General features: G+C 45.7%; 1 protein-coding gene across 2 annotated transcripts in view; it reads left to right on the forward strand.

The window, feature by feature from the left end:
• The window catches only part of FAM114A2 (family with sequence similarity 114 member A2), a 219,970-nt gene extending 194,650 nt beyond the window's left edge, over positions 1–25,320 (forward strand). For both annotated transcript variants that reach the window (XM_086931257.1, XM_086931256.1), the window contains exons 10-15: positions 2,352–2,431; positions 7,750–7,875; positions 7,964–8,103; positions 14,530–14,602; positions 22,586–22,639; positions 23,573–25,320. In XM_086931257.1, coding sequence (XP_086787383.1) covers positions 2,352–2,431; positions 7,750–7,875; positions 7,964–8,103; positions 14,530–14,602; positions 22,586–22,639; positions 23,573–23,671 — 572 coding nt within the window. In that variant the 3' untranslated portion in view covers positions 23,672–25,320. The remainder of the gene's footprint in view (positions 1–2,351; positions 2,432–7,749; positions 7,876–7,963; positions 8,104–14,529; positions 14,603–22,585; positions 22,640–23,572) is intronic.
• Positions 25,321–26,999: the final 1,679 nt, after the last annotated feature.

Genomic DNA, 26,999 nt, shown 5'->3' on the forward strand with positions numbered 1-26,999 from the left:
GACCACTTAGAATTCTGTTATTTAGATCTGTTGGTGCAATGCAGGCACATCCTTGAACAGGCATGATCTTCGCCAACCATGAACACACAGCACAAAGTGGAAGCATTTCTTTGTATGATATAAAGAGAAGGAATTCCACTCATCATCCATATAGTTTCATAAAATACTTCCATACTTGTGGGACTTGGCCAAGAGTGGCCCTCCGTATTCTTCAGTGTTGAACGTAGCCAAGATTGGCCTTAGTGATTCTTCAGTAGAGTCCACCTGACTGCAATCTCGTCATTTATGAGAAAAAAGATACTTCCCCCACTCTGTTTTTCCAAGGAATCATAAAACAATTTGTAAAGGGACATTTTAGGACACTTCCTCCAATACAGGACTTTCCAATGCCTTGGGAGCAAAATACCAACTCATCCTGCATCCCTTTGAACCAATCTGCACAACACATCTAAAGTTCATCTCTTGAAAGACACCCCTCCTCCCAACCCTTACAATCAGTTAGAAGAGTAGGATAGTTGCATGCATTTACTGTAAAGGAACCCTTTCTACACTTTACAAGGGACAAAGTTATCCTGCAAACCAATCCTAAATTCATCCCAAAGGTCCCAAGCGACTCATCTGAATGAAACTGTCACTCTGTTTCCTTTTTTCCAAATCCAACAGCATCTGCATAAAAATCTTTGCACTCACTTGATGTGCGCAGGCACTTTAGTTGTTACATGACAAAATATATGTGTTCCACCTAATGTGCTTGTGTCCTTTTGCCATCCAGCAAGAGGTTGACACCTGCCCAAACAGGGAATAGCACATTGACCGTGAGCCTCATCATTTTCAGCCACAACAAAGCGAAGCATCCACTCTAGGGAAGAGTGAGGACGCACTCCATCAGGTGTATATTGATGACTGCTGCACTCTATGCTGATGTGCCTTCTCAAGACATGTCGTGCAGTGACCTGGAAGAACAGGCACACGTACACCAAAGAATACTACCTGGGTGTGATGCAACAGCTGACTCAATAGTGGGGTAGGCAGGCAGGCTTATGCAACCTATTTCAGTATTTCAGCCTTCTTCCCACTTTATTCCAAATGTTATGTACTGCTTGCTTTTATGATTTAAGCATATTAAAGCTTCTGTGATGGAGAAAAAAATTAGATACTGTAACTCCAGTTCTCCAGCTTTGGTATCTTTCATATATTCACATGCGACCCATCCTCTTCCCCAGTCAGAGGCTTACTTTGATCATATGCACTCCTCAAACTTGTGTTCTGAAACCTGAGCTATGGAGGCCTCTAAGTGGGGTAGGGCAGCTCAGCACTTCCACCTCATTAACTGAATTTTGAATTACTTTACATTAGGTGGATGGGCTACTAAACAAACACCTTTGTTGACTTCTGTGGACAGTTTAACACTCTTTACTTCTATTTACAGCTCCTGGGGATTCCCAGCCTAATGACTGGGAATGATTCAAGTATGAGAATTTGTGAAAGGTAACCAAAGTTGGAGTTACAGGTAAGAAATTCATTTCTTACCTTAGTGTTGTACATAATTCTCCAATATTGATACCTTTCAGAAATTCATATGCAACTCGCTCTCCTTTCCCTGCTTCTAATGAAACTTACTTTTGTACATTGACATACTTAAACAATCTGCAGGTAGAGCCTCACAAGGGAGTTTTAATTCACTGCCTTGCCATTTTATTGGTCAGTGTTTGTGCCACTTAATGAAGTGGATAGAATGCATACATTCTTTTCAAAGTTATTGAGTGTAACTGGTGCACTGTTGTGTTCATGTTTGTGTCTCCTTCATTGCTATGTGTATCTGTGCACATATGCACCATGAATACTTTTCCATGTATGTGCTTGGGTACTTGTTCTGGTGACTATGTTTGATTAAGGATTAGTTCTCCAAGTGGATGTGTTATTTATATGACTACTTGTCTTTGTGCAAGTGTCTGATCTGACAAATTTGTATCATTCCTGTGTTTGCTCCTAATTAAAGAATTAGGTTTAAAAATGTATCTACACCATGGGTATCTGTGTTCATCCATGTGTTTGCTTCATGTTATCTATTAGAAGTTATGGGTATGATTGGGACTTTCAATGTCCTGATTAATGATGGCTCACTGAGGAATTGGTTTGTTTCTAGATGCCGTTTCTTACCACAAAGGCTGTTTTATCTCATCTTGTAAAAATCCTTAGTTATACTGCTTTTTGCAATGCCTGTTATAAATCATTTGCTCCACTGTCATTTTAAAGTCTTTAACTCCTGTATTGCACTTGCTGTTTTACAGTGTCTTAAGTTGCACATTTTTGCTCTTGTGTTTGACCAGAATCACTTTCTCATCTTTTAGGGAATGAGGACTTCACACATGAACTAACTATGTTGTTCACAGAATTACATGTCTCTACAAGACCAGAGAAGCTGGCCAGGGTGAGTTGCCCCTAGTCAGGCTGTATGAAATTGTTTTGTTGATTTACCTATATGATGCTTGGTCAAGTCAAGTCAAGTCATAGAATTTATATAGCGCACTACATACCCAGAGGGTTTCAAGGCGCTTAGGAAGGGGAGGAGGATTACTTGTCAAATATCCACGTTTTAAGTTGCTTTCTGAATGCTAGGTGGTTCTGGGTAAGGCGAAGGTAAGCGGGGAGTGAGTTCCATGTTTTAGCAGCCAGGTATGAAAAGGATCTGCCTCCCATGGTGGTCTTGTTGATGCGAGGTACAGTGGCGAGGGCTTGGCTGGAAGAACGTAGTTGGCGGGAGGGGGTGTAGAAGGACAGTCGTGAGTTGAGGCATTCTGGTCCGATGTCGTAGAGTGATTTGTGTGCGTGGGTAAGCAGTCGGAAAGTGATCCTCTTATTGACGGGTAGCCAGTGGAGATCTTTAAGGTGACCAGAGATGTGTTCGTTGCGTGGGATGTCTAATATGAGCCTGGCTGAGGCGTTTTGGATTCGTTGGAGTTTCTTCTGGAGTTTTGCGGTAGTACCTGCGTAGAGGGTGTTTCCGTAGTCCAGTCGGCTCGTGACTAGAGCGTGGGTGACTGTTTTCCTTGTTTCGGAGGGGATCCAGCGAAATGTTTTTCTGAGCATGCGAAGAATGTTGAAGCAGGAAGAGGATAGGGCGCTGACTTGTCTGTTCATTGAGAGTGAAGAATCCAGGATGACGCCTAGGTTTCGTGCGTGGTCTGTCGGGATGGGTGCTTTTCCGAGGGCTTCCGGCCACCAGGAGTCGTCCCATGCAGAGGGGGATGTACCGAAGATGAGGACTTCTGTTTTGTCTGAGTTCAGTTTCAGACGGCTTTGTTTCATCCATTCGGCAACTTCTTTCATTCCTTCGTGTAGGTTAGTTTTGGCGGTGCTGGGGTCGTTGGTGAGAGAAAGGATCAGTTGAGTGTCATCCGCGTAAGAGATGATGTTGAGGTTGTGTTGGCGTGCGATGGCCGCGAGGGGGCTCATGTATACGTTGAAGAGGGTGGGACTGAGTGAGGATCCTTGTGGTACGCCGCAGATGACTTCAGAGGCCTCGGACTTGAATGGTGGAAGGCGGACTCTCTGGGTTCTTCCGATGAGGAACGAGGTGATCCATTCAAGTGCTTTTCCTTGGATTCCGATGTTATTGAGGCGTTGTAAAAGGGTGCTGTGGCAGACTGTGTCGAATGCTGCAGAGAGGTCAAGGAGGATGAGGGCGACTGTGTCTCCATTGTCCAGTAGAGTTCGAATGTCGTCTGTTGCTGCGATGAGGGCGGTCTCAGTGCTGTGTTTTGCTCGGAAACCAGATTGTGAAGGGTCGAGGGATTTGTTGGCTTCGAGGAAGGCGGCGAGCTGGTTGTTGACAGCTTTCTCGATGACTTTGGCCGGGAATGGAAGAAGCGAGATGGGGCGGTAATTTTTGAGTTCGGTGGGGTCCGCTGTGGGTTTTTTCAGAAGGGCGGTGAGTTCAGCATGTTTCCAGTCTTCCGGGAAGGTGGCGGAGTTGAAGGAGCAGTTGATGACGTCTCGGAGGTGCGGTGCTATGACGGAGTCTGCTTTGTTGAAGATGTGGTGAGGGCATGGGTCTGTGGGGGATCCTGAGTGGATGGAGTTCATCAGGCGGATGGTGTCCTCAGTGGAGATTGGGTTCCAGTCGTTAAGGGTGTTCACGGGGGGAAGATGATCAGCAAATGGTAGGGTGGGTTGGTTTCCGGGTTGGTTGTCAAAGCTGTTGTGGATGTCTGCAATCTTGTTGTGGAAAAATGAGGCTAGGGAGTCGCAGAGGGTTTGAGAGGGGGTGATGTCGTTGGAGTTGGCCGAGGGATTGGAAAATTCCTTGACGATGTTCAAAAGTTCCTTACTGTTGTGGGCGTTGTTGTCAAGTCGATCCTTGAATGCTGTTTTCTTGGCTTTTCGGATTAGTTGGTGGTGAGTGCGGGTGGCGTTTTTGAAGGCGTCCTTGGTGCTAGTGGTTGGGTCTTTTTTCCAGGCCTTTTCAAGGGAGCGGCAGACTTTCTTGGACTTCTTGAGATCATCGTTGAACCATGAGGCCTTTTTGCTGCCAGGTTTGCTTTGACGTTTTTTCAGTGGTGCTAAGGTGTCGGCGGTGTTGGATAACCATAGGGTGAGGTTGGCGGCGGCTTCGTTAGCGTTAGAAGAGAGGGCTGGGGTGTTTCGAAGGAGCGATGCGGAGATTTGGTCCGTGGTGATTTTGTTCCAGTTTCTTTGCAGGGTAGGTTGGAGGTGGATGCTGGGTTTTGGTTTGTTGTAGGTGAAGTGAACGCAGCTGTGGTCAGTCCAAAGGAGGTCCGTAGTGTGGCTGAAGGAGACATGATTGCTGGATGTGAAGATGGGGTCGAGTGTGTGACCTGCGGTGTGGGTGGGGGAAGTGACTAGTTGTTTAAGTCCGAGGTTGGCGAGGTTGTCCAAGAGGGTGGCGGTGTTGCGGTCGTTGATCTTTTCAAGGTGAAAGTTGAGGTCTCCCAGAAGGATGTAGTCTTTGGAGGGGAGCGCGTGTGGGGTGATGAAGTCTGTGATGTCTTCACTGAATTTTGCGCGGGGTCCTGGTGGTCTGTAGAGGAGGGTACCTCTGAGAGTGGTTTTGGGGTCGATGTGGATCTGGAAGTGAAGGTGTTCGGAGTTAGCGAGGTTGGCGTCAGAGCTGGTTGAGATGCGGATTGATTTCTTATGGACGATAGCGATTCCTCCTCCTGTGTGGCTGGTACGGTCTTTGCGAGTGATCTTATAGTCTTCAGGGATGGCAATGGTGATGTCTGGTGCGGAGGAAGCATTCATCCATGTTTCCGTTAGGAAGGCGATGTCCGGAGAAATGGTGTCTAGTAGATTCCATAGGTCAATGGCGTGCCTGTGGACCGAGCGGGTGTTGAGAAGGATGCATTGTAGGTGGTTGGGGTCGGGAATCTGTGGTGTGGTCGTAGCGGAGATGTTGTCGGTGCCGCTGTATTTGCAGGAGAAAGGTCCATGGGTGTGTCCAGGAGCGGCTTGGACGCAGTTGGGGGCGCGACCGGGGTTAAGGGCTAGGAGGGTGGCGGCATCGTAGGTAATGCGGGATGGCTGGGCAGTGCGAGGGGCAGGGGGTATGGCGCTGGGCGCGGTCCAGGCGCGGACGGGCGTAGACGGGCTTACCTTTGGCGCACCTTCGGCGCGGATTGGGCGCGGTCGCTGCGCGTAAACGCTGCGCGCGGGAACTCCTGTCATATATGGATGGTGGAGGGGGAGGGGTGAGGGCGTCTCAGCTGGGAGGCGGGGCGGGCTCACGAGGATGCAGACCAACAACAACACAAGAAACAAAATGGCAGCGTGGGGGAGGGCAGAGCACAGCGCTGGGTGTAAACGCGCTCTAAGGCTCTGGTGATAGCAGCGGAGGCAGGCAGGGCTAAGCAGCGCTCAGCGCAATATCGTCAAACAGGCACACTTGATTCAATGTAAATACAAGTGAGGCGAAGCAGCGGACAATGCGCAACAGTGCAAGTTAAGGAATACTCAGCAATACAAATCAACTGTCAGGAGCGAGGCGAAGCAGCGCCTAAAACAGAGTAAAAACGAAGCTTGAAGCAGCACAGATGCAGCACACGATACCAGGTCTCCAGGGAGGCTGGGGAGCGACCTCACAGCAAGCAGCGCTGAGGGGATCACAGCGCTTCCAGGTATGGGAGCGCTGTAGATACCAAGTGGGAGGGCGTCTCAGCTGGGAGGCGGGGCGGGCTCACGAGGACGCAGACCAACAACAACACAAGAAACAAAATGGCAGCGTGGGGGAGGGCAGAGCACAGCACTGGGTGTAAACGCGCTCTAAAGGCTCTGGTGATAGCAGCGGAGGCAGGCAGGGCTAAGCAGCGCTCAGCGCAATATCGTCAAACAGGCACACTTGATTCAATGTAAATACAAGTGAGGCGAAGCAGCGGACAATGCGCAACAGTGCAAGTTAAGGAATACTCAGCAATACAAATCAGCTATGTCAGGAGCGAGGCGAAGCAGCGCCTAAAACAGAGTAAAAACGAAGCTTGAAGCAGAGGAGGCTTTACATAACTGAACTTTGGCTCAGACTGTTGTGTCCATGACTATTGTCAGCAGCTGCGCTTTTCCCTGACACTTGCTGAGTCTGTGGTGCAACTAAGCTGAGACTGTGTTGTCCCTGACCCCAAGCATATTCCATCCTTTTCTAAGGGTCTTGAAATGTGAAAGATATTTTTTGCTCCTGGTACCTGTCTGGGGCTGTTCTGAATTGAATACTGATTATGATTGTGCCTGACCTATAAGACTGCCCTTGGACTTTGGCTGAGGTTAGTCTGTCTCTGCTTCTGGTCCTGAGGCTTTAGTGTTGTCAGTGATTGGATGAGACTCCTTTGTGCGTGCCTGACCCCAGCAGGGTGTGCACACACCCTTCAATGATGCATGCATATATTTGCTGAAGCAGAGTTGTTCCTGATCCATTGCAGAGGCAGTATAGATGGAGGGTGCCCTGTCCATGGATCCTGTTAGAGGTGCTACTTCTGCTTGTAGTGAAGGGGAGTCCGTGTTGTCTTTGAGGAAGGTGTAGTTTACTTGACCTTTCAATAAGACTGCACTTTTCCTGACTCTTGGCTCAGTTTGGTTGTTGTTCACCAGAATGACTGTGGAATTGTGTCCCTTGCCTATACTGATGCTATACTATCCCTGATCCACACAAGGGGGTGTGTTGTCCTGCACAGCTGCTGAGGCTCTACTGTCTACAGCTCTTTGATGAGACTTGCTTACTCTGGTGAAGTCCTAGTTGTTCCGGGCATATGACTGATGCTCTGCTCTTTACCAGCATTGAATGACGCTCTGCTGTCCTTGACCCCTAGATGAAAATACCCTGTCGTTAGTAGAAGCTCAGGGTGTTTGTTACGGGGCAAATACCCTAGGCAGAACAGCATCTTTGCATTGGTAAATTTAATTTGGATCATAAATTGGGCTTTCAGTGCAAATAAATTAGAGTACATGAATGGGAAGAGAGCAGTCAGAAATGGAATTGATGTGCCAAATGCTTTTATCAGTGATACATTTTTTCTAGTGGTAAGGTGATAGTGGTAAGCAGCAACTGATATCAGAGAAACATGTCTGAGCCTTCAGTTCATTAGCTTCAGATTTTCAGTGTTTTTGAATGTAGCAAATGATTGGTTGAAAGATTTAGCACCTCCTGGTGCCATCTAAGAGAGGCAGATCTGAAAATGGGAGCCATTTGGGTTTTGAGTATTTTCAGGGGCAGCACACATATTTCTCCTTACTCTTTCCCAGGCCAGGACTTCTGCTCAGAACTGGATGGGTACACTGAACGTGGAGTTGGCAGCAGAGGAGTTGCAAACAGATAAGAGGGAGACCGGCTCAGAAGATGCTGCGCACGAGGCAAAGGTTTCTGTTGAGGTAATGAGATACATACAGGAATGACCGACACAGAACCTGAAAACTGAAAGAGATTTCAGTGATTATGTTGTCTATCTGTCTCCTACAGGATATGCATGTCTTTGCCATTCGAAGCCTTGCTGAGCTCACTGCATACTCCATTGAGACCTTCCATAAGACAGCTGCTTTGGTCCTACATGAACAGAAGCAAGAAGTGACTGCACTTGCCCGAGCAAAAACTCTGTCGCTGTGAGTCCCACCCTCAGAACTCTGTATTTGTCGTCTGCCTGACTTTATCTGCTTATGCCCACATTTCTGATGGATACTTCTAACTGCAGATTCCTCACCTTTAGAATGTCCCCAGGTGTCAGACTGGAACAGGAAGACTTGAACAGCATTGATCTCTTTGTATCGATAGGTGGCACCATGCGGCTCCGCTTTGGCTTGGTTCAGCCCTGGAGGGGATGATGGAGCCATATAAATGCCCCCCACATGCAGAGGCCATGTCCATTCTTTCTGTGCCCTTATATGCTGATCGGGGCTCACTCCCTAATTTGTCCTTACCAGTTGAGTTTATTCATGTTTTGTTTTTGCTGTGTGCAAGGGAATTATTTCCCCTCCTAAAACCTAAGAGTTTAAGCCTTATGGGACTATTGCAATCAAGTGTTTGTGACAGATTCTCACAAGGTGTGCCTGTGGTGTTAGGGTTTGGGGCATGACTCCCAAGGTCTGCGAGGAGTGTGGCCTTATGAATCCAAACGCGATCCGGGAATGCAAAGTGAAGCTGTACGTTGCCAAACACCAAAAGAAGTCTCAGAATTCCCACTGCCACTCAAAGTTGAAGATTGTTCCTATGACAGGTCCTCACCACTATGTAATTATTTTGGTAATTCAAATGCGAAGTGAAAGCGTAAGAAGGCCAAGCTGAACTCATCCCAGTCTTTCTACTCTCTCCACTTCAGAAGTTGCAAAGATGTCTGTTGGTCTCACTCGTGATCCCTAGCTGTTGAGCCATTTCTGCAACTGATCTCAGTGCACCTAGCATTTCAGGGGCCATTGGCGACATCACTACAGATCGGGGCTTTTAGAGAGGCAATGTTGTGAATCTTTGTCACTCTTCTGGCTCCCTCTGGTGTGACTTTGAGCCCCAATTATACAAGGATTACTCTAGTCAGTTTACCACGTGCATATATATTCTCAGTGCTGGCTGTGCCCCCTGAGCCATGCTTGGGTTTTTCTCCTATGTCTTGGCCAACTACCAGTTTAGTACCAAAATTCACACCATTCCTTTTGACATGGATGCCAGCTGCCACACCACTGGCACTGGATAAGGATTCCTTTCTTATAGTTCTATCTGACACTGAGCAAATTCCTCTTGGCCACAACCGAGGTCACATCCTGAAGCTGTACCGACACACCCAGCCCCAGTTCAATCTGACTCAGACAGAACCATGTGTTATCCTTTATGCCGCACCTTGCTGCTCCAACAACTTTTCGCTTCAACTCTAATCTGAGCCAACCAGCCTTTGGAGATAATAATGGAGATGGTGAGGATTATTTTCCCCAACCCTTTGATGACAATCAGTACATGGACTTGCAGGAGGCCAATGTGTTCTTCCCCTGGGCCATCAGCGTAAGAGAGTGCCTCCTTTGCTGTGATGATGAGGCATGTGGTAGAGGTATTAGACTTATAGTTTGCAACTATGGAAGTCAAACCCATTCTGTTAAGGGACTTCTTGCAACCTGAACATACCACCCTTGAGCCTCTATTTCCATTCAATGAAGCCCTTACAGGCACCCTAATGGGCATCTTCTTTATTCAATGTTCCTGTCCACTGGCGAACAGGCAGGTTTCCAAGAAACACACGCGCCACAGAATCCTCTGCAAGAAGGTCAGGCGGTTCAGGCTTCCTCCAGCAGGGTGATCCCCAATTAATTCCCTATGACTTCCCCAGACAAAGAGTCGAAATTAATCAAAGCATTCTGGAAACAGATGTTTTTTTGGCCAACCTATCCCTCTGGTCAGTCAGTGCCATGGCTAAGGAAATATTCCCATGCATTATGGGATAAAGTTGGAATTTTGGGCCAACCTGGCTCAAAGCAACCAGGATGGTCATGATGCAATTAAATAGATCATCCACTCTATACTCAGCACTACCAACTTTTGGAACTGAGCAATCAGCATTAGTGTAGAGCTTTGGCGCCATGCTTGGATGAGATCCATGGGCTTCTCTAGTGATGGGTAGGCCTTGTGCCTCTTTGATAGATATACCATTAGACAGATCTCGCCTGTTTGGCGAGAAGGCCGATTGCATTTTGGAGCACGAATGTGCCTTTAGCAATTTCGCCCCTTTTGAGACTACTCAAGGGATTGTTTTGTACTCGCAATGCCAAGGCACACTGCCTCCACCCTAGCTTTTCAAGGTTGGGCAGGGATTAAGTAGACACTGTCCAGGCTACCAGAGGCAGCAAACATCTCTGTCCTGCATGCCTTTAGCATTAGTCTCCAAGCACTTTAGTTTTCCCTTAATGGCACACGGCACCCTGTGTGGTGGGGTGGGGTGGGGGTTAGGGTCCGGGGATTGCCAGGATCAGACATTTCCTCCAGGGGTGGCATAATATTACATCAGATTGATCCTTTTCAACTCACTGCAGCTTCCACTCCGTCCGAGCTTCTTTCAGAGGAGCATTTATGTGTTATTTTACTCCTGTTACTTCTTTCTGTTGAAGGATGGAGCCCTTAACTCTATTTTAGATGTTTGCCCTCTCCCTCTTCCTGTGAAAGGACAAATTGAAGCTGCTTTAGCTCACCATATCCTCTCTGCTCTAGACCCTGGAGACTGGATGGTGGCATTGGACCTATAGGATGCTTATTTCCATATTCCCGTCCTGCAGGGCCACAGGCGCAACATGTGGTTCACAGCATTTTCAGTTTTCAGTACTCCCTTTTGGTCTTACCTGTGCCCCTTGGATGTTCATGAAAGAGATGGCGGTGGTTGCAGCACACCTTCGGAGGTCTGGGGTAGCCTATCTTCCCCTATCTCGATGACAGGCTGCTGAAGGCAAGCTCACCCCAGGCAGTTGTCACCCACCTCCAGACAAAGCAACCCTCTTAACATTGTTGGAGTTCACGATCAATGTGCCAAAGTCGCACATGACTCCTTCGCAGATGCTCCTGTTCATAGGAGCTGGTCTGGATATGGTGCAGTTTTGTGCCTTTCTCCTGAGCTCATGACATATGGGCTATGATCCCAGTGTTTCAGCTCTGTCCAGGATCTCAGTGCAGATGACTCTTAGGCTGCTGGGATTTTGGCTTACCTCATTATGATAACCAAAAATTGAAGGTGGCACAAGCAGGCTCCGCAAAGGGACTGCAAATACTAATGTGTACATCATCAGGGGAATATGTCCGATTGTATCCAGAATTTGGACTAACCATCTATAGGCCTGCAGTGGTAGTGGCTGGAATGTGATTGGGTCAATGGCAGAGCCTGCTCCTCACCCCTTCCAGAGCGGATGTATGTCATTACATCGCATACGAATACCACGCGTGCCATTACAACGCGGGTATTGCTACACGATGTCAATTACAACGACATGCCAATACATCGCAACATTTTACCACGACTATGCTTTTACCATGCATGCCATTACAACGCAATGGCATGCGTGGTAAAGCTATACTCTTGGTTAAAGTTTGCAAGGTAAGTGACTCTACCCTACCCCTGCACAACCCTCCACGACCCCAGTCCTCTCCCTATATTAACACTACACTACCCTGCATGACCCCACCCGACACTACCCTAAAACACTACACTACACAGACACCACAACACTTCCCTAAACCCTAAAATACTACACTACACAAACACTACAACACTACCCTAAACCCTAAAACACTACACAAACACTACAGCACTATCCTAAACACTACACAAACACTACAACACTACCCTAAACCACTACACTACAACACGACCCTAAACCCTAAAACACTACCACACTACCCTCAACCCTAAAACACTACACTACACAAACACTACAACACTACCCTAAAACACTACACTACACAAACACTACAACACTACCCTAAACCACTACCCACACTACTCCTAGCCCTACACTACCCTAAACCCTAAAACACTACGACACTATAACACTACTCTAAACCACTACCCACACTACTCCCACCCCTACACTACCCCTAACACACTACCCCTAGCACGACCCCCTACACTACCCAAACACCACTACACTACCCTAAACCCTAAAACACTACGACACTACAACACTATCCACACTTCCACCCCTACACTACCCCTTCCACCCCTACACTACCCTAAAACACTACGACACTACAACAGTACCCTAAACCACTACCCATACTACTCCCACCCCAAGCACAATCACCCTTACCTCTCTTTCCTTGTGATTCCTGTCCAGCGTCACCGTCTCTGCTCCCGGTTCCTGCTTCCTGCTTTACGTCGAGGAGCGGTGCACGTCGTTGTGAGGAAACGGAAGAGCCTTTGTTTCCTCCCAACGAGGTGGATCGGTATTACATCGCATGCGTTGTAACAGTGCATGCAATGTAAAAACACGCGTAGTAATGGCTACGCGTTGTAACATCGCATGCGTTGTTACGCTTGCGATGTAATGGCATTGCGGGGTAACAGCCGTGTTGTAATGGCAGTTTCCCTCCCAGAGCTGATGGTGGTCACATTTGAATCACTACTGGTTTAGAGAGGCCCTCTAGGGGAGGTGGGGATCAGAGGCCTCTGATCACTGGTGGAGTCTCGAATCTGCATTCATTTTTTGGAGTAGAGAGCAATTCACTTGGCCTTGAAGACCTTCCTGCCCACTATCAGAGGAAGGATCGTACAGATGGTCACGAACAGCACCACTGCTATGTGGTACTGCAACAAGTGTTGCGGAAGGGGATCTTTGACCCTGTGTCAGGAGGCTCTGTGCCTCTGGAAGTGGATGGAGCACCAAGAAATATATATGATGTGGAACCACCTTGGTGGGATGTCCAAGTGCAAGGGCTGTTGAACTCAGACACGAGTGGCATAGACCATCTTCCATCACTGGAGAAAACCCTCACTCGATGTTTTTGCAGCCACTGAGAATGCACCATGTCTTGTCAGTACTTTTGTGCCATGAAATTCCCAAGGCGTCTTTTCCTAGGAGATGCATTCTGCCTAGAGTGGAGCTCGGGACTCCTGCATGTCGTCCCACTTCTGCCCGAGTACTGAAGATCAGAACCGACCAGACGCAAGTCCTCTGTGACTGTATCTCCTCTATTCCACCCCGAGCAGGACACAAATTATTTTGTTTCTTAATCATAGTGTGATATCCTGTTAGCTGAAGTTGTCACCCTTATTCTGGGTTCATTCTAGGACCATTTTAACTACCTCCTTGACCCATACAGTGTTACAGATTCATAACCTGAATGTCCAGCATGCATTCAAGTTTGTAAATTGTAAGGTAACCAAGGAGGATATTGAACTTATTACTACTTTTCTCAATGCAAAAATTAATGTCTATGCCGCCAGAATGAGAAAGCTCTCATTAGCTTCCGGAAACATATGGGCTACTCAGCATGCAGTATCTGATCCCTAATCTCTGGTTGCATATTGATGCTTACTTGTGAAGTATGTGTGCCTGGGGTTTGGTCATGGTTTTCAATAGCAGTGTCCATGAAGAGTTACATTTTTGGCCATCTTTTCCTAAAGTTGGGCATGGTGAAACGCCTGACACACTATTCGGTTTAAGTTGCTTATTTGTTTTCAGGGGCGGCTCCTCAGTAATGGCAGAGGTGCATCGACCCATTCGTCAGTGTCAGTCACAGAAAAATAAAATGATAATAAAACAATATAACTGTATTTTTCTGTGACTGGCTGGCATGCCTGTGTAAGGCGGGCCGGCCTGGGCCATGAAAGGGAGGAGTGGAGGTCACTTAGAAGTGCGCATGTAAGTTTGGCCAGCTGTCTTAGGTCTGCCAAATAGATATGCACACTTCTATTTCTCCAACCCAGCTGTGTTCACAGCTGGGTTAGAGAAAAGCCGCAGGCTTGCAGGCAGTGTCCGAGTGGCAGACCACGCCTCTCAGACCAATCCTGGCGCTGCTCTCATAAAATGAGAGCTGAGTCCGGATTGGGTGGGACGCCTGTGACTTCCCAGAGTTTTCTGGGATTGAAGGATCGAGATGGCCATCGGAGGCAGCGGCTGCGAAAGTTAAGTTTATAATAATCATTATTTTCCTCTAAATTCCCTATCCCTTGTACCCCCCCCCCCTTACCCACACATACTTTTGTTTTGTGACGGCTACCACTACTTGTTTTTAATCTATTTCTCCTAGTCATACAGGCCGTTGTTCAACTATGGAACCTCTGTTATTTATTTAAATCTGACTACATTTGTAACTGATATGAGATATGCAGGTGTCATCGGGGAGGCCAGGGCAGAGCCAGGTTCATATAGAAAGGGAACAAAGTATACCACATGGCCCTACTACTTGAGTGCTTTAGCACAGCTCCCGGCCTGCAATTAGGTGGCATGTTTACTCATTTAGTAACTGAAAGGGGGTTAAGATGCAAGGGTATCGGGACCACTACTTATAATTGTGAGCTAAGTTGAATATTTGTTAGTCTAACCATGGAATTGTTGTTTTGGCAGGCTGACCATCCTACTGTGTAAAGAATTGTCCTGTTTATCAAAGCAGATCACCTCAAAGATGACAACAGCTGGGGTAAGGCTAACTTTATGGAGTAAAACAGTTAACCCTGGATTAGTCATTGGTTGACCTACACAAAGGATCCTTGGACTGCCCTTGATGTGGCATTGGCCTGGCTCTGCATGCACGAGGCTGTGCTATTCTTTTAGTGCCCTTCTCATATGTTAGCCCTGGAGCATTCCACCCAGATTAATGTAGCCCTCACTATATATACAGTCAGTTAACGTAGTTAATTGTGGGATGATTAGCGTCACTATGGTTATGAGGGAGGCAGTGGATATTGCCTTATGTAACAAGCCCTCCTCCCTACCCCCACTCCCCCCCACCCCGGTGCCTCTGCATGGGACTATAGCAGATGCCTTTCAAAGACCTATGTAAAAAAAAAAAAAGAAAAAAAAAATGCAGTCACGAGGATTCGGTACACCAAGTAATCACATACATACACTCACGCCTCAGTCTCAGACCTATAGACTGTAGTGCCTTGTTTGCTGATACCGAAAGCTGTTTGCATGTGTTCACTGTGACGACTTCTACCATATCCGCTTATTTTATCTTACCACTCCTTGCTTGAACAGAAATGTGTTTGTGGCATTTACGTCACCAGGAACGTTTTTGTGTTCAGGAGTTACTGCACCACTTTGTAGTGAAAATGCCCAAACTATGGCACTTTATAAGAAGTAAAAAATACTGTATTAGTCAGAAACGTATACGGTCACTTTTGTAAGATTGAATGTAAGATAAATCATGACTACAAAGCTTATTAATGCTCCTTGTGTGGGTTGCACAATTGAGTCCTTTTCAGTTCATTGTCCAGCTCGCTACGTAACTTCCACAAATGCTGAAAAGTGCTTCCTGAATTTAAAGATCATGTCTTGCTCTACATATAGTGTATGTGCACTTTTGCATGAAAGGTGGTTTGCAGTTCCACCCCCCAACTTTTTTGGAAACAAAATTAATGTATTCGTTCAGAGAGTGAAGTCAGGCATTGTATTTCGCTAGAATGTCCATCGCGCACAGAATGTCGGTTTTACACATTGTAGGGTTCTTCGTACAAGGGATCCATGTTTTCTCTCTTGATCTGTTTTTTAGGCCCAGCCGGCATTTTCGATAGCATTTAATTGATCTGTGTGGGATCTAATGTGCTTTTCTTTGATATTTTTGTTGTGTGCCATGTTATCGTGGGTGCATTCCTGATGTAGGTCACATAACATTCTATGACTGTCTGCCATCTTTGAAGCACAAATGTGGGTTCCCCGAAGGTTCCATTGATAGGCTGTGAATTGGATTATTTTAACACCAAGTTCATCAAGTTATTTCCTCTACAGACAATCTAATGGAACCCAATGGCTGCAGTGACTTAATCTAATTTCCTAGTTTTCATGTGTTTCAGAGGCTCGCTAATTTGACTGCGTTTATTAACACTAACGAGTGACCGATTTGAATTTTGTTGGAATGAAAACAAAATAGGTGCACAGGTTTTAGACCACAAGCTTGCAGCCATCCTTTAGTCCTGCTACACTAATGCAAAGCAAATGCTATGTTAAAGGAACTGCTGTATAAATAAATCAGTATTGGGATGAGAATAAATCAGCCATGCTGGTTTACTTACAGAGAACTATCAAAGAGCCTTGGGTGGAGAGAAAGATACCACAGCAAAGAGAATTGCTGGCCGGCTGCTGCCTACTGGGCTGTGAGTTCGAGGGAACTGTCAGTCTCTTCAGGGAATAGATGTCTGCTTGTAGAAAGCTATACAGCCCAGGAGGACACCACAGCTCAGCAGCATGTGCACACTCGAATCCATACTTTGTATGAACACTTTACTGAGCGTGCAGGTGACACACCCATGATGAGGTCATATAATGTTATCGCCCACGCTTTGCATGAAGAAATGCCTGGTGTTGGGCGTGGACCTGAAGCACAGTACATTTCTTAGTTGGCATAGCTAGGTAGCTACTGGGAGGGACAGAAAGTATCCCATCCCTCCCCCTCCCCCTCCCAAAACAGCCTCTTCACCAGAAACGGCCCCATTGTGGCCCATTGACACATATTGATCTCTGGTTAGCTGATAGGCTAATAGGGCCTGATCTTTTTATTGTGGATGCCTGCCCAAATCTTAGACCCATCAATGTAGCTGAGATTATTGTGCTTACCTTCTCTGTTGTTAATGTGCTGAAGTGAATTTACATTTTCAATGTTCGTCTCACCTGGTAAAAACGTAAGAACTTGTTCTTGCTTAGCCCTCACTGCCCAGGGCAGCAAACAAAGAGTTTGTAGCTTGTGTTGCTACGGATACGTATGTTTTGCATACTTTTGCTATCTAGTGTTGGGAGAGGACGTTTGCAAGTTGCTTTTCTTTTAAGATGTTTTTGAAATCTATCTATTTTGTGACTTCTTCATTAGACCACAATACACCTTTGAATGTATGTTCCACCATTGAGTTCGGACTTTTGAGTTCGAGCTCCAGGACCATCAACAACTTCTGTGCTCCTTTCAGTGCCAGCTGTCGAGGATCTTGACCATGCGATAGGAAAGAACAACCAACTGCATCGATGACTGCGTCGCTTCTGCTCTGAAGCAGGTTCCTATCCAGGAATCCGGTCATATTAAGAATGACTGTAGGAGGAGGGTGTCAATCACCTTTGGGTCTGTAAGCTCTGCTTGTCCCCAGAGTACCAGGAGTCCATCTGCTTAGCTTGCAAGGTATATAAAAATAAAATGACTTTCAAGTATCGCTTAGAATGCCATTGTGCCAATCAAAAAATTCAACCTCAAGACCCATCTGACATAATAGTTATTTTCTTCACCTAGAACATCGTGGCCAGTGAGTGGAGGGATGGGGGAAGGATTGAATATGGGAAAAGTCTGTACTAATGCCGAGCAGAGCCCCAAGGCCAGCCATAAGAGGCACCACCCTTTGTGTTCAGTCCCTGGCCATGAAACACTCGACCCTGAGGGACCCCCTTGGCTCCAAAAAACACAGAGGATGCCATGTCTTGGCACCCCTTGATGCCAGCTCGACCTCAAGTCCTCAACAAACCACTTTCTAAGTCGAAACCGGCTTAGAAGCTGACTCCCAAATATTGCTAGAGTCTGGCTCCAGTAAAAGTCTTGACACCGAGATAGTCGTATGACCTTCCCATGACGATTGAGCTCAAGGAGGAGCCTGGTGCTGGGTTTTGTAGAGTATTATTTCACCTCTCCACTGGGAAAACCCTTCCTTGGCCAGCCCCTCAGGAGGACACCCACAGACGGTAGGAAGGAATCTCATCTTGATGCGCAAATATAAAAGGAATTTCTCTTCTATCCGATTCCAAGCAACGTAGAGGCAAAGACTACTAGTGCTCCACCACAATACCCTCCTCGCATTCCCCAACCTTGCCATAACCACAGACCTTACCACTTCAGCAGTCTGTTCTTTCAGTCCCCTATGACTCACACCTCCCATACCTAGATCGTCAGCAACCTGGTGATGATCTTTAGGAGGATTACCATGTCGACCCACAAAACTATGTGGACTTTGAGCCCTATTCAATTAAGGGCCCCACCCCCACAGATGTCATTACAGTTTATCGTAATATTATCCAAAGGCTGGCATACAACCACAAAGGTCGGCTGCATGTCGTCAAGTAGGAAGATGACATTTTGGTGAGAAACTCTCCAAGATTGAGACATTTGTTCAGTACCTGCCACTGCACAAAAACATGTCAAAGTGCAGTACTAAAAGCTTGAAGGACCGAGGCAAGGTACAAGAGTCAAAAAGAAATATGAGCCTGCCCAGTGTAGATCGGGGGACACATCCTACCAGACTCCTTGGGTTTGTGCCCAGCCACGAAAGAGACCTTCACCCAAGCACCAGTGGAGCACCCCCTCTCCAGATAAGGAGAGCATGAAGATTGCAGCAGAGAAGTGAGTGGCGGGGATGTGGATGCATCAGCCACCCAGTGAAGAATCTAAACTCTGTTGTACTGCTCTCTCGATACTATAAATATCACTGGGGGGAGACAGAGGTGTTGGTCAATCACTTTCCAGAGGCTTATCACAAAAAGGGACAAGTACTTGTTGCAAATGAGACTATTATCTCCTTTGTGAATATATGATGCACCCTAGATTCTGATGACACTGCCTCCATTGAAGTATACACCAGTATTGTGTTGCGATGCCACATGTGGCTTTGAGTGTCTGGGAAGAGGCTGAGGTGCAACAGCACCTCATTAGTATCCCATTTGATGGAGAGCAACTGTTTGGCCCTTAAGAAGGCTACAGATACTGCTACGGGCATGGGTGGCCTGTAGACACAAACACACAAGCCTGCTTTTGGCAGGCAGTAAACAAGAGGGGCGCTGAGGTTACGACTCCAGCAGGAAGGCCAGGCATTCAAATCCTGTGGCAAGGGTGGCTACCATGAAAATGGGAGAGGCAGGGTAGAAACGGCTCTAGCAAGAGAGCCTCTGCCTTCAAACAGCGACTCACCCATCACCCTCCCTGCCCCCAATAACACTATACCTGTCGAGGTGAAATAAGTTTATTCCTTTTGTTGTGGGAGGAAATAACCTTAGACAAGTAGTTCATTCTGTGGTACAGCAGGAGTACAGCCTGGGGTTCCACGCACCCAAACATACCTTCTTATTTCCACACAGTGAATCTAAGAGAATTGCAGGAGGATGTGCAGGCGCTCCTCCCAAAGGTGCCATTGAAACAATGTCCCCACACCACTGTGGACAATGAGTCTACTTCCTCTACTTGTTCATCTCCAAATGGATGGAACTCTATGCACTATGCTATTCACTGCAGCAAATAAAGAGTACCTAAACCGAGACAGTGATTTTCTTATAAAAGCTTGCTGCCTTTTTTATTCATAATGTCCCAACACAATTAGCATGGTAATGAAACTGTTGGGGATCATGGCTTAATGCATAGTGCCTCATGCAAAATGTCCTATGTGTCTACTATAGGAGTGTCTACCAAGGAATTGGTTACCCGCAGGGGGGTCAATAGGAAGCTCTAGTATTGGTGGAGCCCCATGTTGATCAAAGTCTAAAATGGTGGAACCCGAAGAACTTATTACTGGGCAGAACATGACTTGGCCCTCACCTGCAGGTGACTGTTTTCATGGATGCCCTTCTCACCTGTTGGAGGGCACACCTCAATCACATATTGTTCCAGGGCACTTGGCAGGATCAGCAGGGTTATCATATCAACTACCTGGAATTGATAGCAGTCCAGCTAGCATTCGACATGTACTACATCATCATTTAGGATAAAACAGCACCCCTAAAGACAGACACCATGACTGCTATTCACTATATCCAGAAACAATGCAGGACCCATTTGACCCAGCTCTCAGCACTACCTCAAAATTTGGCATTGGGCCCTTTTTAGTCACATTCAGTTGTTAGTGGAAGAGCTACATGTAGTAGAACACGACTCTGCAGACCTGCCAAACAGAACACCTCAATAAGCCCAAGAATAGGAAATGAATTGCCAAGTACTTTACAGTTACTTCCAAAAATGAGGTACACCAATGGTTGATCGGCTCGTCACCATTAAAAATACAAAATGCCAAAGTTTTGGCTACTATACCCACTGTCCACTGGCAGTGTACTATGGATGAACTGATCAGGGATCTTCTCTTACATGTTTTCTCCACTTCCACTGATCCAATACATAGTGAGGAAAGTGAGGCAGACACCGAAGACCCATATTCTTGTCGCTCCCAACTTGGGCTAGGGAGCCATCGTATACAATGTTTCTAGCGATGCCAATCCATGTACATGAAAAGCTCCAACTGAGACAGGGGCAGCTCCAAGATCTGTAACTCAGGGAGATGTATTTAGCTTTCTGCCATCCGAGATCTAAGTATTTGGTTACCTTAAATTTCCATACTGAGTGTGTGCAAAACCTGCAATGAAGCACAAAAAAAACCCACATGCATCTGTTGCGCAACCAAGAGGAAAATGTTTGTCCATTACTACTGAGAAAACACGTAGACAACTTTAAAGTGCCTGTTAAATATCATCTGCTACTTGCTACATCACTAAATTGCAGGATTAGCATATGCTTCATTTTGTCTTCATTTAGCTTCAGTAGCGGCTTCGAAGGAAAACTGACAACCTATCTTTTTCCCAGTCAGTAGCAGAAAGAGCATTAAACATACACACATACTTGTCGTCAAAAGAGTTCTTAAGTATTGCATTGTTATGACAAAATCCACCTGCAACGCTAAACAACTGTTCATTTTCTTTTGCAAAGTCTCACTTATCGAAGCCCATTTCTAGTGGGGTATATTCAAACGCACTGTGCTAAAGTCCATACACTACATGCAGTGCTTATGGCACATTCCGCTCGTAACAAGGAAGCTGCCAGTGATGCCGTCTGTAACGTTCCAACAGCACACATCTGCAAAGCTGCTTACTGGTCAACACACAGGCAGCTTTTGAGTGATGTGGCTTTATATTCTCCCTCCTCCCCTGAAGCAAGGGCAGATTCAGTCTGTTTTCACATTAACCAGCTGGTACTCACAATGCATAGTTCATACATTCGTTTTGCCTTCACTATGCTTCAATTGGGGGGAGGAGGAACAATCGAAGGTGGAGTCCTGGTACATTGTGCACTAAGGAAGGAGTCACAAGCTCTCTTAAGACATCTTCCAATAAAATAACTTGCATTTGTGGGCACTTAACACTAGGTGGTAGGAGTATGCAAAGTATGTGAATCTTCAGCATTACAAGCTACAGGTGGGCGCACGGTAATTAATGTGTCCTTTTCAGCTCAGCCTGCCTCCCTACAATGTATTCATGTTTGGATGTATAATTTTGAAAGCACAGGGATTTCCATATAAAAGGATTTTTTGACACTAGAACAAATGAGAGCCAACAACAGGATAGAAATGGAACGTTTTATTTGAGACAAAGCTAAATTTTGAGCAGCATGCCAGAAGCAAGGTGGGGCTGAGTATCGAGCAAATAGTGGGAAAGAGGCTTTCCCAGATGAGGCTCTTCATTCTGAATAATAATGCAATCTTTGCAGAGTCTTGTGTAGCTGGAGATCACCAGAAGCCTGCTTGCCCCAATGCAGTGTGAGAGTAGGGCTCTCAATCAAGATTTTAGCCATATGACGCTCAATTCAGCACAGTCTGTTTCTTAACATGTTTCCAGTAGAAGACTAACCGTGATGACGTTAGGGAGGGATGTTGAAAACGCAGGAGTGCTAGAGGGAGGAATCTGGGCCTGACAGAAATTATAGTAGACTGGTATAACAGTACAGGGATGAGCCATAGCCTATTTTTGCAGTTAGACCTTTCATTAGATAGTTCTCTAATCCATAAGTTTGTTTGGAGAACTACAACTGAAGAAGGCATTGCAGTTGCGTGAGCTGGGGGCTGCTGGGTACACAATCATAATCAGTGGGCTGCGACTTGTGTAACTTGTCCTTGAATTTAAGGTTGTATTGCCAGAAAGTGTGACTGAAGCATTTGCTCCAAGAAAATGTACATCTCGCAAACCTAAAAAAATGATCATAAGGTGTCCCTCTCGTGAGCAAAAGACTTGGTTATAAATCGAAGATTATAATGTAAGTAGACCCAGGCAGATCATGCAGTGGTTTAATCCAGTATACCTAATCAAATCCTGGTTTTCACACCTGACTTTCCTCCTCCTACTCTCTTCATCCTTCTGTTCTCTCTCTATCTCTCTCATAAGAAGACACACAGATATACTCTGCTCTCTCTTTTTTTAGTTCTGTCTCACTCCTCTTCTTTCATTCTCTTTTACTCGCTAATGCTTTTACTCATTCTTTTTTACTCTCTCACGCGCTTACTCTTCTCGCCTTTTTCTTTCTCTCACTCCCTGTCTCTGTTACACACTCTTTCTCTCCCTCACACTGTTATTCCTTGTCTTGGAGCATGTCACGTTATTCTCAGAAAGCTGCAGAACCAGTTTATCATCTACCTCTTTTTTTCTGGGTATGTTCTGCTTTAACAGTTGTGTTTACTGTTTACAGGCGCAGGAGAAGGCGGATGTTCTTAACCCATTAATCACAGGAGTGTTTTTAGAGGTATGATAAAACTTCTCATCGGCTACAAATGGCATTAAGCTGGAGGTGTCAGTAGGTGAGGGAGTTTAGAAAGGCAGATCAAACGGGGTTTATTAAAATTGTTGGCTTAGGAGGCCCCAATGAGTGGTAAGTCTTTGATGGATTTACAGGGTGCAGTCAGATCAAATATCTATAGGTTATAACTGAACTGGGCACTTTCTTCAGAAGGGAAATCACTCAATATATAATGGCAACATTCCCAGCAAGAACTTCTCTTCACAAACTCTGCACGTTCATTACTAGGGAAAACAAAATATTACAAAAACATTCCCAATAAATTCATGCCCGGCTGGTGCTCTTATTGAGATCCCTCCTGTTATTAATTCATTGCTCTAGCCTCCGCCCTCTCAAATGTATGACACACTCAGCATGCCAAAACTTCTGTCGTAGTGACTCATTTTAACAGATCTTTGTCTGCTCTGTCTTTCATATACTCCCAGGCTTCCTTCCCAATGCTAGTTTTTTCCTTCTAGTACTAGCATATCATCTTTGTCTAGTGCCTAACACCTGTGCGCCCATTTTAGTCTTTCAGAGCTATTCTGTGCCTGGAAAACACCCCACAAGTCTCCTTTCAGATCCAAATCCCTGAAGCCCCTAACTCATTCTGGCGCTGCTTTTGCCCTCTGTCAGACCTGTATCAGAATCTGATTTTTTAAGCATTTATGCCTAGCAGATTTTTTTTACGTATGTATTTCACTTTATTTTTTATCAAGAACTATTTTGTTTTCATATTTTCATCACATTTGCATAATATCGACTGATGCTGGATGCACCATGCCGCAGTTGCTTTACCACTTATTGAGTGTTAAGTTGATATTCCACCATACCTAATTGCTAGATTGTGAATGGCAGATTTACTAGTGAGCCCTTGCTTTCCTCTCTCTTCCTTCACAGGCTTCTAACAGTGCCTCCTATGTCCAGGATGCTTTCCTGCTCCTGCTGCCTGTGTTGCAAGTCTCTCACATTCAGGCTCAGACGGACTTCTTGCAGTGAGGCAGGCCTTCAATCAGAGAGCACACCGGGAGAATCAAAGCGTTCCTTGCACTTCATCTTTTGCTGAATATGGATTTGTTTGTCTGATGAGGGTCATGGTGGGAGGAAGAACATACATATTGGGAGAGAGTACTTTTACAACCCCCTACTAAGAAGCAATACATTGGAAAACCGGTAATGAGCAGGTATTTTGCCAGTTAACAAACTAGCCTATGCGAAGTGAGAAAGGGGGAAATTGGAACCCTAGCACACAAAAATCTAAAATGGGAAATTTGCTGCTCCAGAATTTCTGCAGTAATGCTGAAATGAAGCTTTTACTCTGCATCATTCTTGTCGTGCACATACATAAAGCTGCTATCCTCTTCCTTTGCGGAAGGGATAACATTGGAGGCCATGTAAGTCTTACTGAACATAATTCCATATGTAAACAGTTTGCCTTATCTTTGTTGCTCATGTCTGAATTCTGTGAGTTCACAGTCCTTAATTATGACATTCATTTTATTGCCCAGCATGGTCTGCTACTGTCGGCTGTCTGGGCTTACTTTGGCAGACTATCATAAAAATCCTTTATGTAACATATTTCCATCTTTTGAGCATGCTGGGATCGAATATTGGTGCAGAGGTGTGATATTCCTTCATTCTAAGCCCACTGTAGGAAGACTGTATTGCTTAATTGATTCATGATGTTTGAATGGTGTACATTCTCAAGACATATCGGAAGAGGGTAGTTTTTGCCCTGCAAAGTGCCAACCAAATGGAATGGGGCAGATTTTACTTTGCATGAACCAAATCCCTGTCTACCACCTACGTTTTGAGTGCGGAACAAATATTTTTCACTGTTCATGCCATTCGATCTTACCTTGGTCAAACTTTGAGGAAGGTGTAGGGAGGGTTCTGACACTGTGCTTAATTTTAGCATTTAATCACCTCACCATTGTGGAGTGTGGATGACATCTCAATAATTTTTCCTATGGGTAGAGTTTAGCTAAGGCATATGGAAGTATAGATGTCACACTTGTTTTCCCCTCCACATCTGTACAGAATCACCATTAGATATTGTCGGATTACACACACTGTAACCCGCTGGATTGCTGTCCTTGATAGCCTCGAGAAGAGGTGAGATTTCACACTTTCTTTCATCTTCACCTCTTATTTTTTTCTTTCACACTTGGGATCTGTTTTGCCATAAACGGTGGGTTGAGGTGGTCCGGTAGTGGAGGAGAATGTAAGGAGGAAGGGAGATGAAGCATCATCTTTTGCATCTCTGCTTGGCCACCTGACACACTGCCATGTTTTTGGGGTCTTGCCCTCAGATCTCTATGGTGTGACTGTTTTCCTCTTGCTGGAGACCCAGGCTAGTGATTTACAATGTTCTTTTGAGAATTTGCCCTCAACTTCGTTTTTGTATCTTGTAACCACTTCCTCATCCCTGTGATAAGCTGAACCTCGGCCTGTTGTATACATATTCTTCTAGGATATTTTTCTCACCTTTTGATCGCATTTTGCTGGCAGACCTTTTCTACACGTTGCCTCTGTTTTAAATGTCGGGTTTCTCAATATTGTGATTGAATATTATATTCTCGTGTCTTTTGTACTTCCAACTCCCCATGTGCTTCCATAATCAGTCAAAATAAAACCAACTGATTTTGTGTGAGTTTTGTTTTTCCTAAAGATCCATTGTTTTCTATGATCATGCATTTTTGCTCCCAAACGTTGCTTTTGCGTGACTATATTTCAGTGTACACAATATTTGTATGCGTTCAAACCTTCATAAGCTGCAGCTGTGCCCAGCAAAGACTGTGCATAGCATAATCACTCAAAACATTGCACAATAAGTTCAGTGATCTACAAATGAGGGATCTCCAGTTAAACAATCTATAACAGAGCACAATGACATGCCAGCCAAGTTCCTCCATGTCATTTGCAACACCTTCAGCTAATCCTGACTTTTAATCGAACATCACATTGTATGCTTTTATTTATCAATCAATCATTTGTAATGCACACTACATACCCGCGAGGGTCTAAAGGCGTTGGGGGGGGTGGGGGGTGTCCGCTACTGATCGAACAGCCAGGTCTTGAGTATCCTACTGAAGGTCAGCAGGTCTTGCGTCTGTCGTTGGCTCAGTGGGAGGATGTTCCATGTCTTGGCTGCGAGGTGGGAGAAGGAGCTCCCTCCGGTGGTTGTTCTTTGGATGCGCGGGACGGTGGCGAGTGAGAGGTCGGCGGAGCAGAGCTGTGAGTTGGGGACATAGAAGGAGAGCCGTCTGTTGAGGTAGGCTGGGCCAGTCTTGTGGAGTGCTTTGTGTGTGTGGATGAGGAGCTTGAACGATATCCTCTTGTTGAAAGGGAGCCAGTGCAGGTTTCTCAAGTGGGGGGCGATGTGGCCGTGTTGTGGTACGTTTATGAGCCAATACACACAGAATAGTGAAAGAAAAAATATATAAGTTGCAGCATGCAGCTTAAGAGAGAGGACTAAGCAAAGTTGCCACACATGACATGGGACCACTTGGCAGCTTTGGAGGGATTGACAACATTGACATCCATCTTCGACAAGGCACAGAGTTGCTACAAACGTTAATTAAACACCACTAGGTGTAGTGCTGTACAGAAATCTCATAACAACTATCTGTAACAGGGCACAGTGTTTTATCAGTGATGCACATTTCTCCATTGTTTTTAAGTCTCGGCTCGAACTAAGACATGCTGTATCTACTTTGTGGACTTCCAGCCTATAGGTTTCCTGTTTGCTGGCACCATCGTTGCTCCATTTTGCATTCTCCCATTCGTCAAGGGCATGCGTATGTCATGCCTCTTCAGGTGTTTAGCCATCCCTGACTGCACCACCTAACTACAGTTAAACATACGCAGCAGCCATTGTAAGGCATTGTTTCGGGACAATTTTTTTTCTTTAAGAGCGTGCTCCTTCTCTTCAAACAGATCTCAACTCGGGAGAAATTTCCAGCTTGAACGCAAAAGGCACAAGGCGCTTTCCCCCCCCCTTCCAACCGGCTCCCATCCTAATGGGACATCGGTTACTCTTAATTTTTTATTTGACTCTTGTATGTACATAATGAAAGCCAATCAAATTGTGTTTACAAATTACAATTCAGAACAGTCGCGGTAATCTGAATGTGAACACTGTTGAGAGTGCCGCTAACACCGAACTTATGCAGATGGGCAAATGGGTTACAGCTTTTAACAAAGAGATCCTTTTGTTACTTGCTGTTAATAAATTGCAAACCTTCTAATATAAGACAGTGAACTATGAAGGGTCTTGTAAACCTCGCTGTCTTATGTAACACATCCTATGGATTTATTTACACAT

This window comes from Lissotriton vulgaris, chromosome 7 (genome assembly GCF_964263255.1).
Source record: "Lissotriton vulgaris chromosome 7, aLisVul1.2, whole genome shotgun sequence".
NCBI lineage: Eukaryota > Metazoa > Chordata > Amphibia > Caudata > Salamandridae > Lissotriton > Lissotriton vulgaris.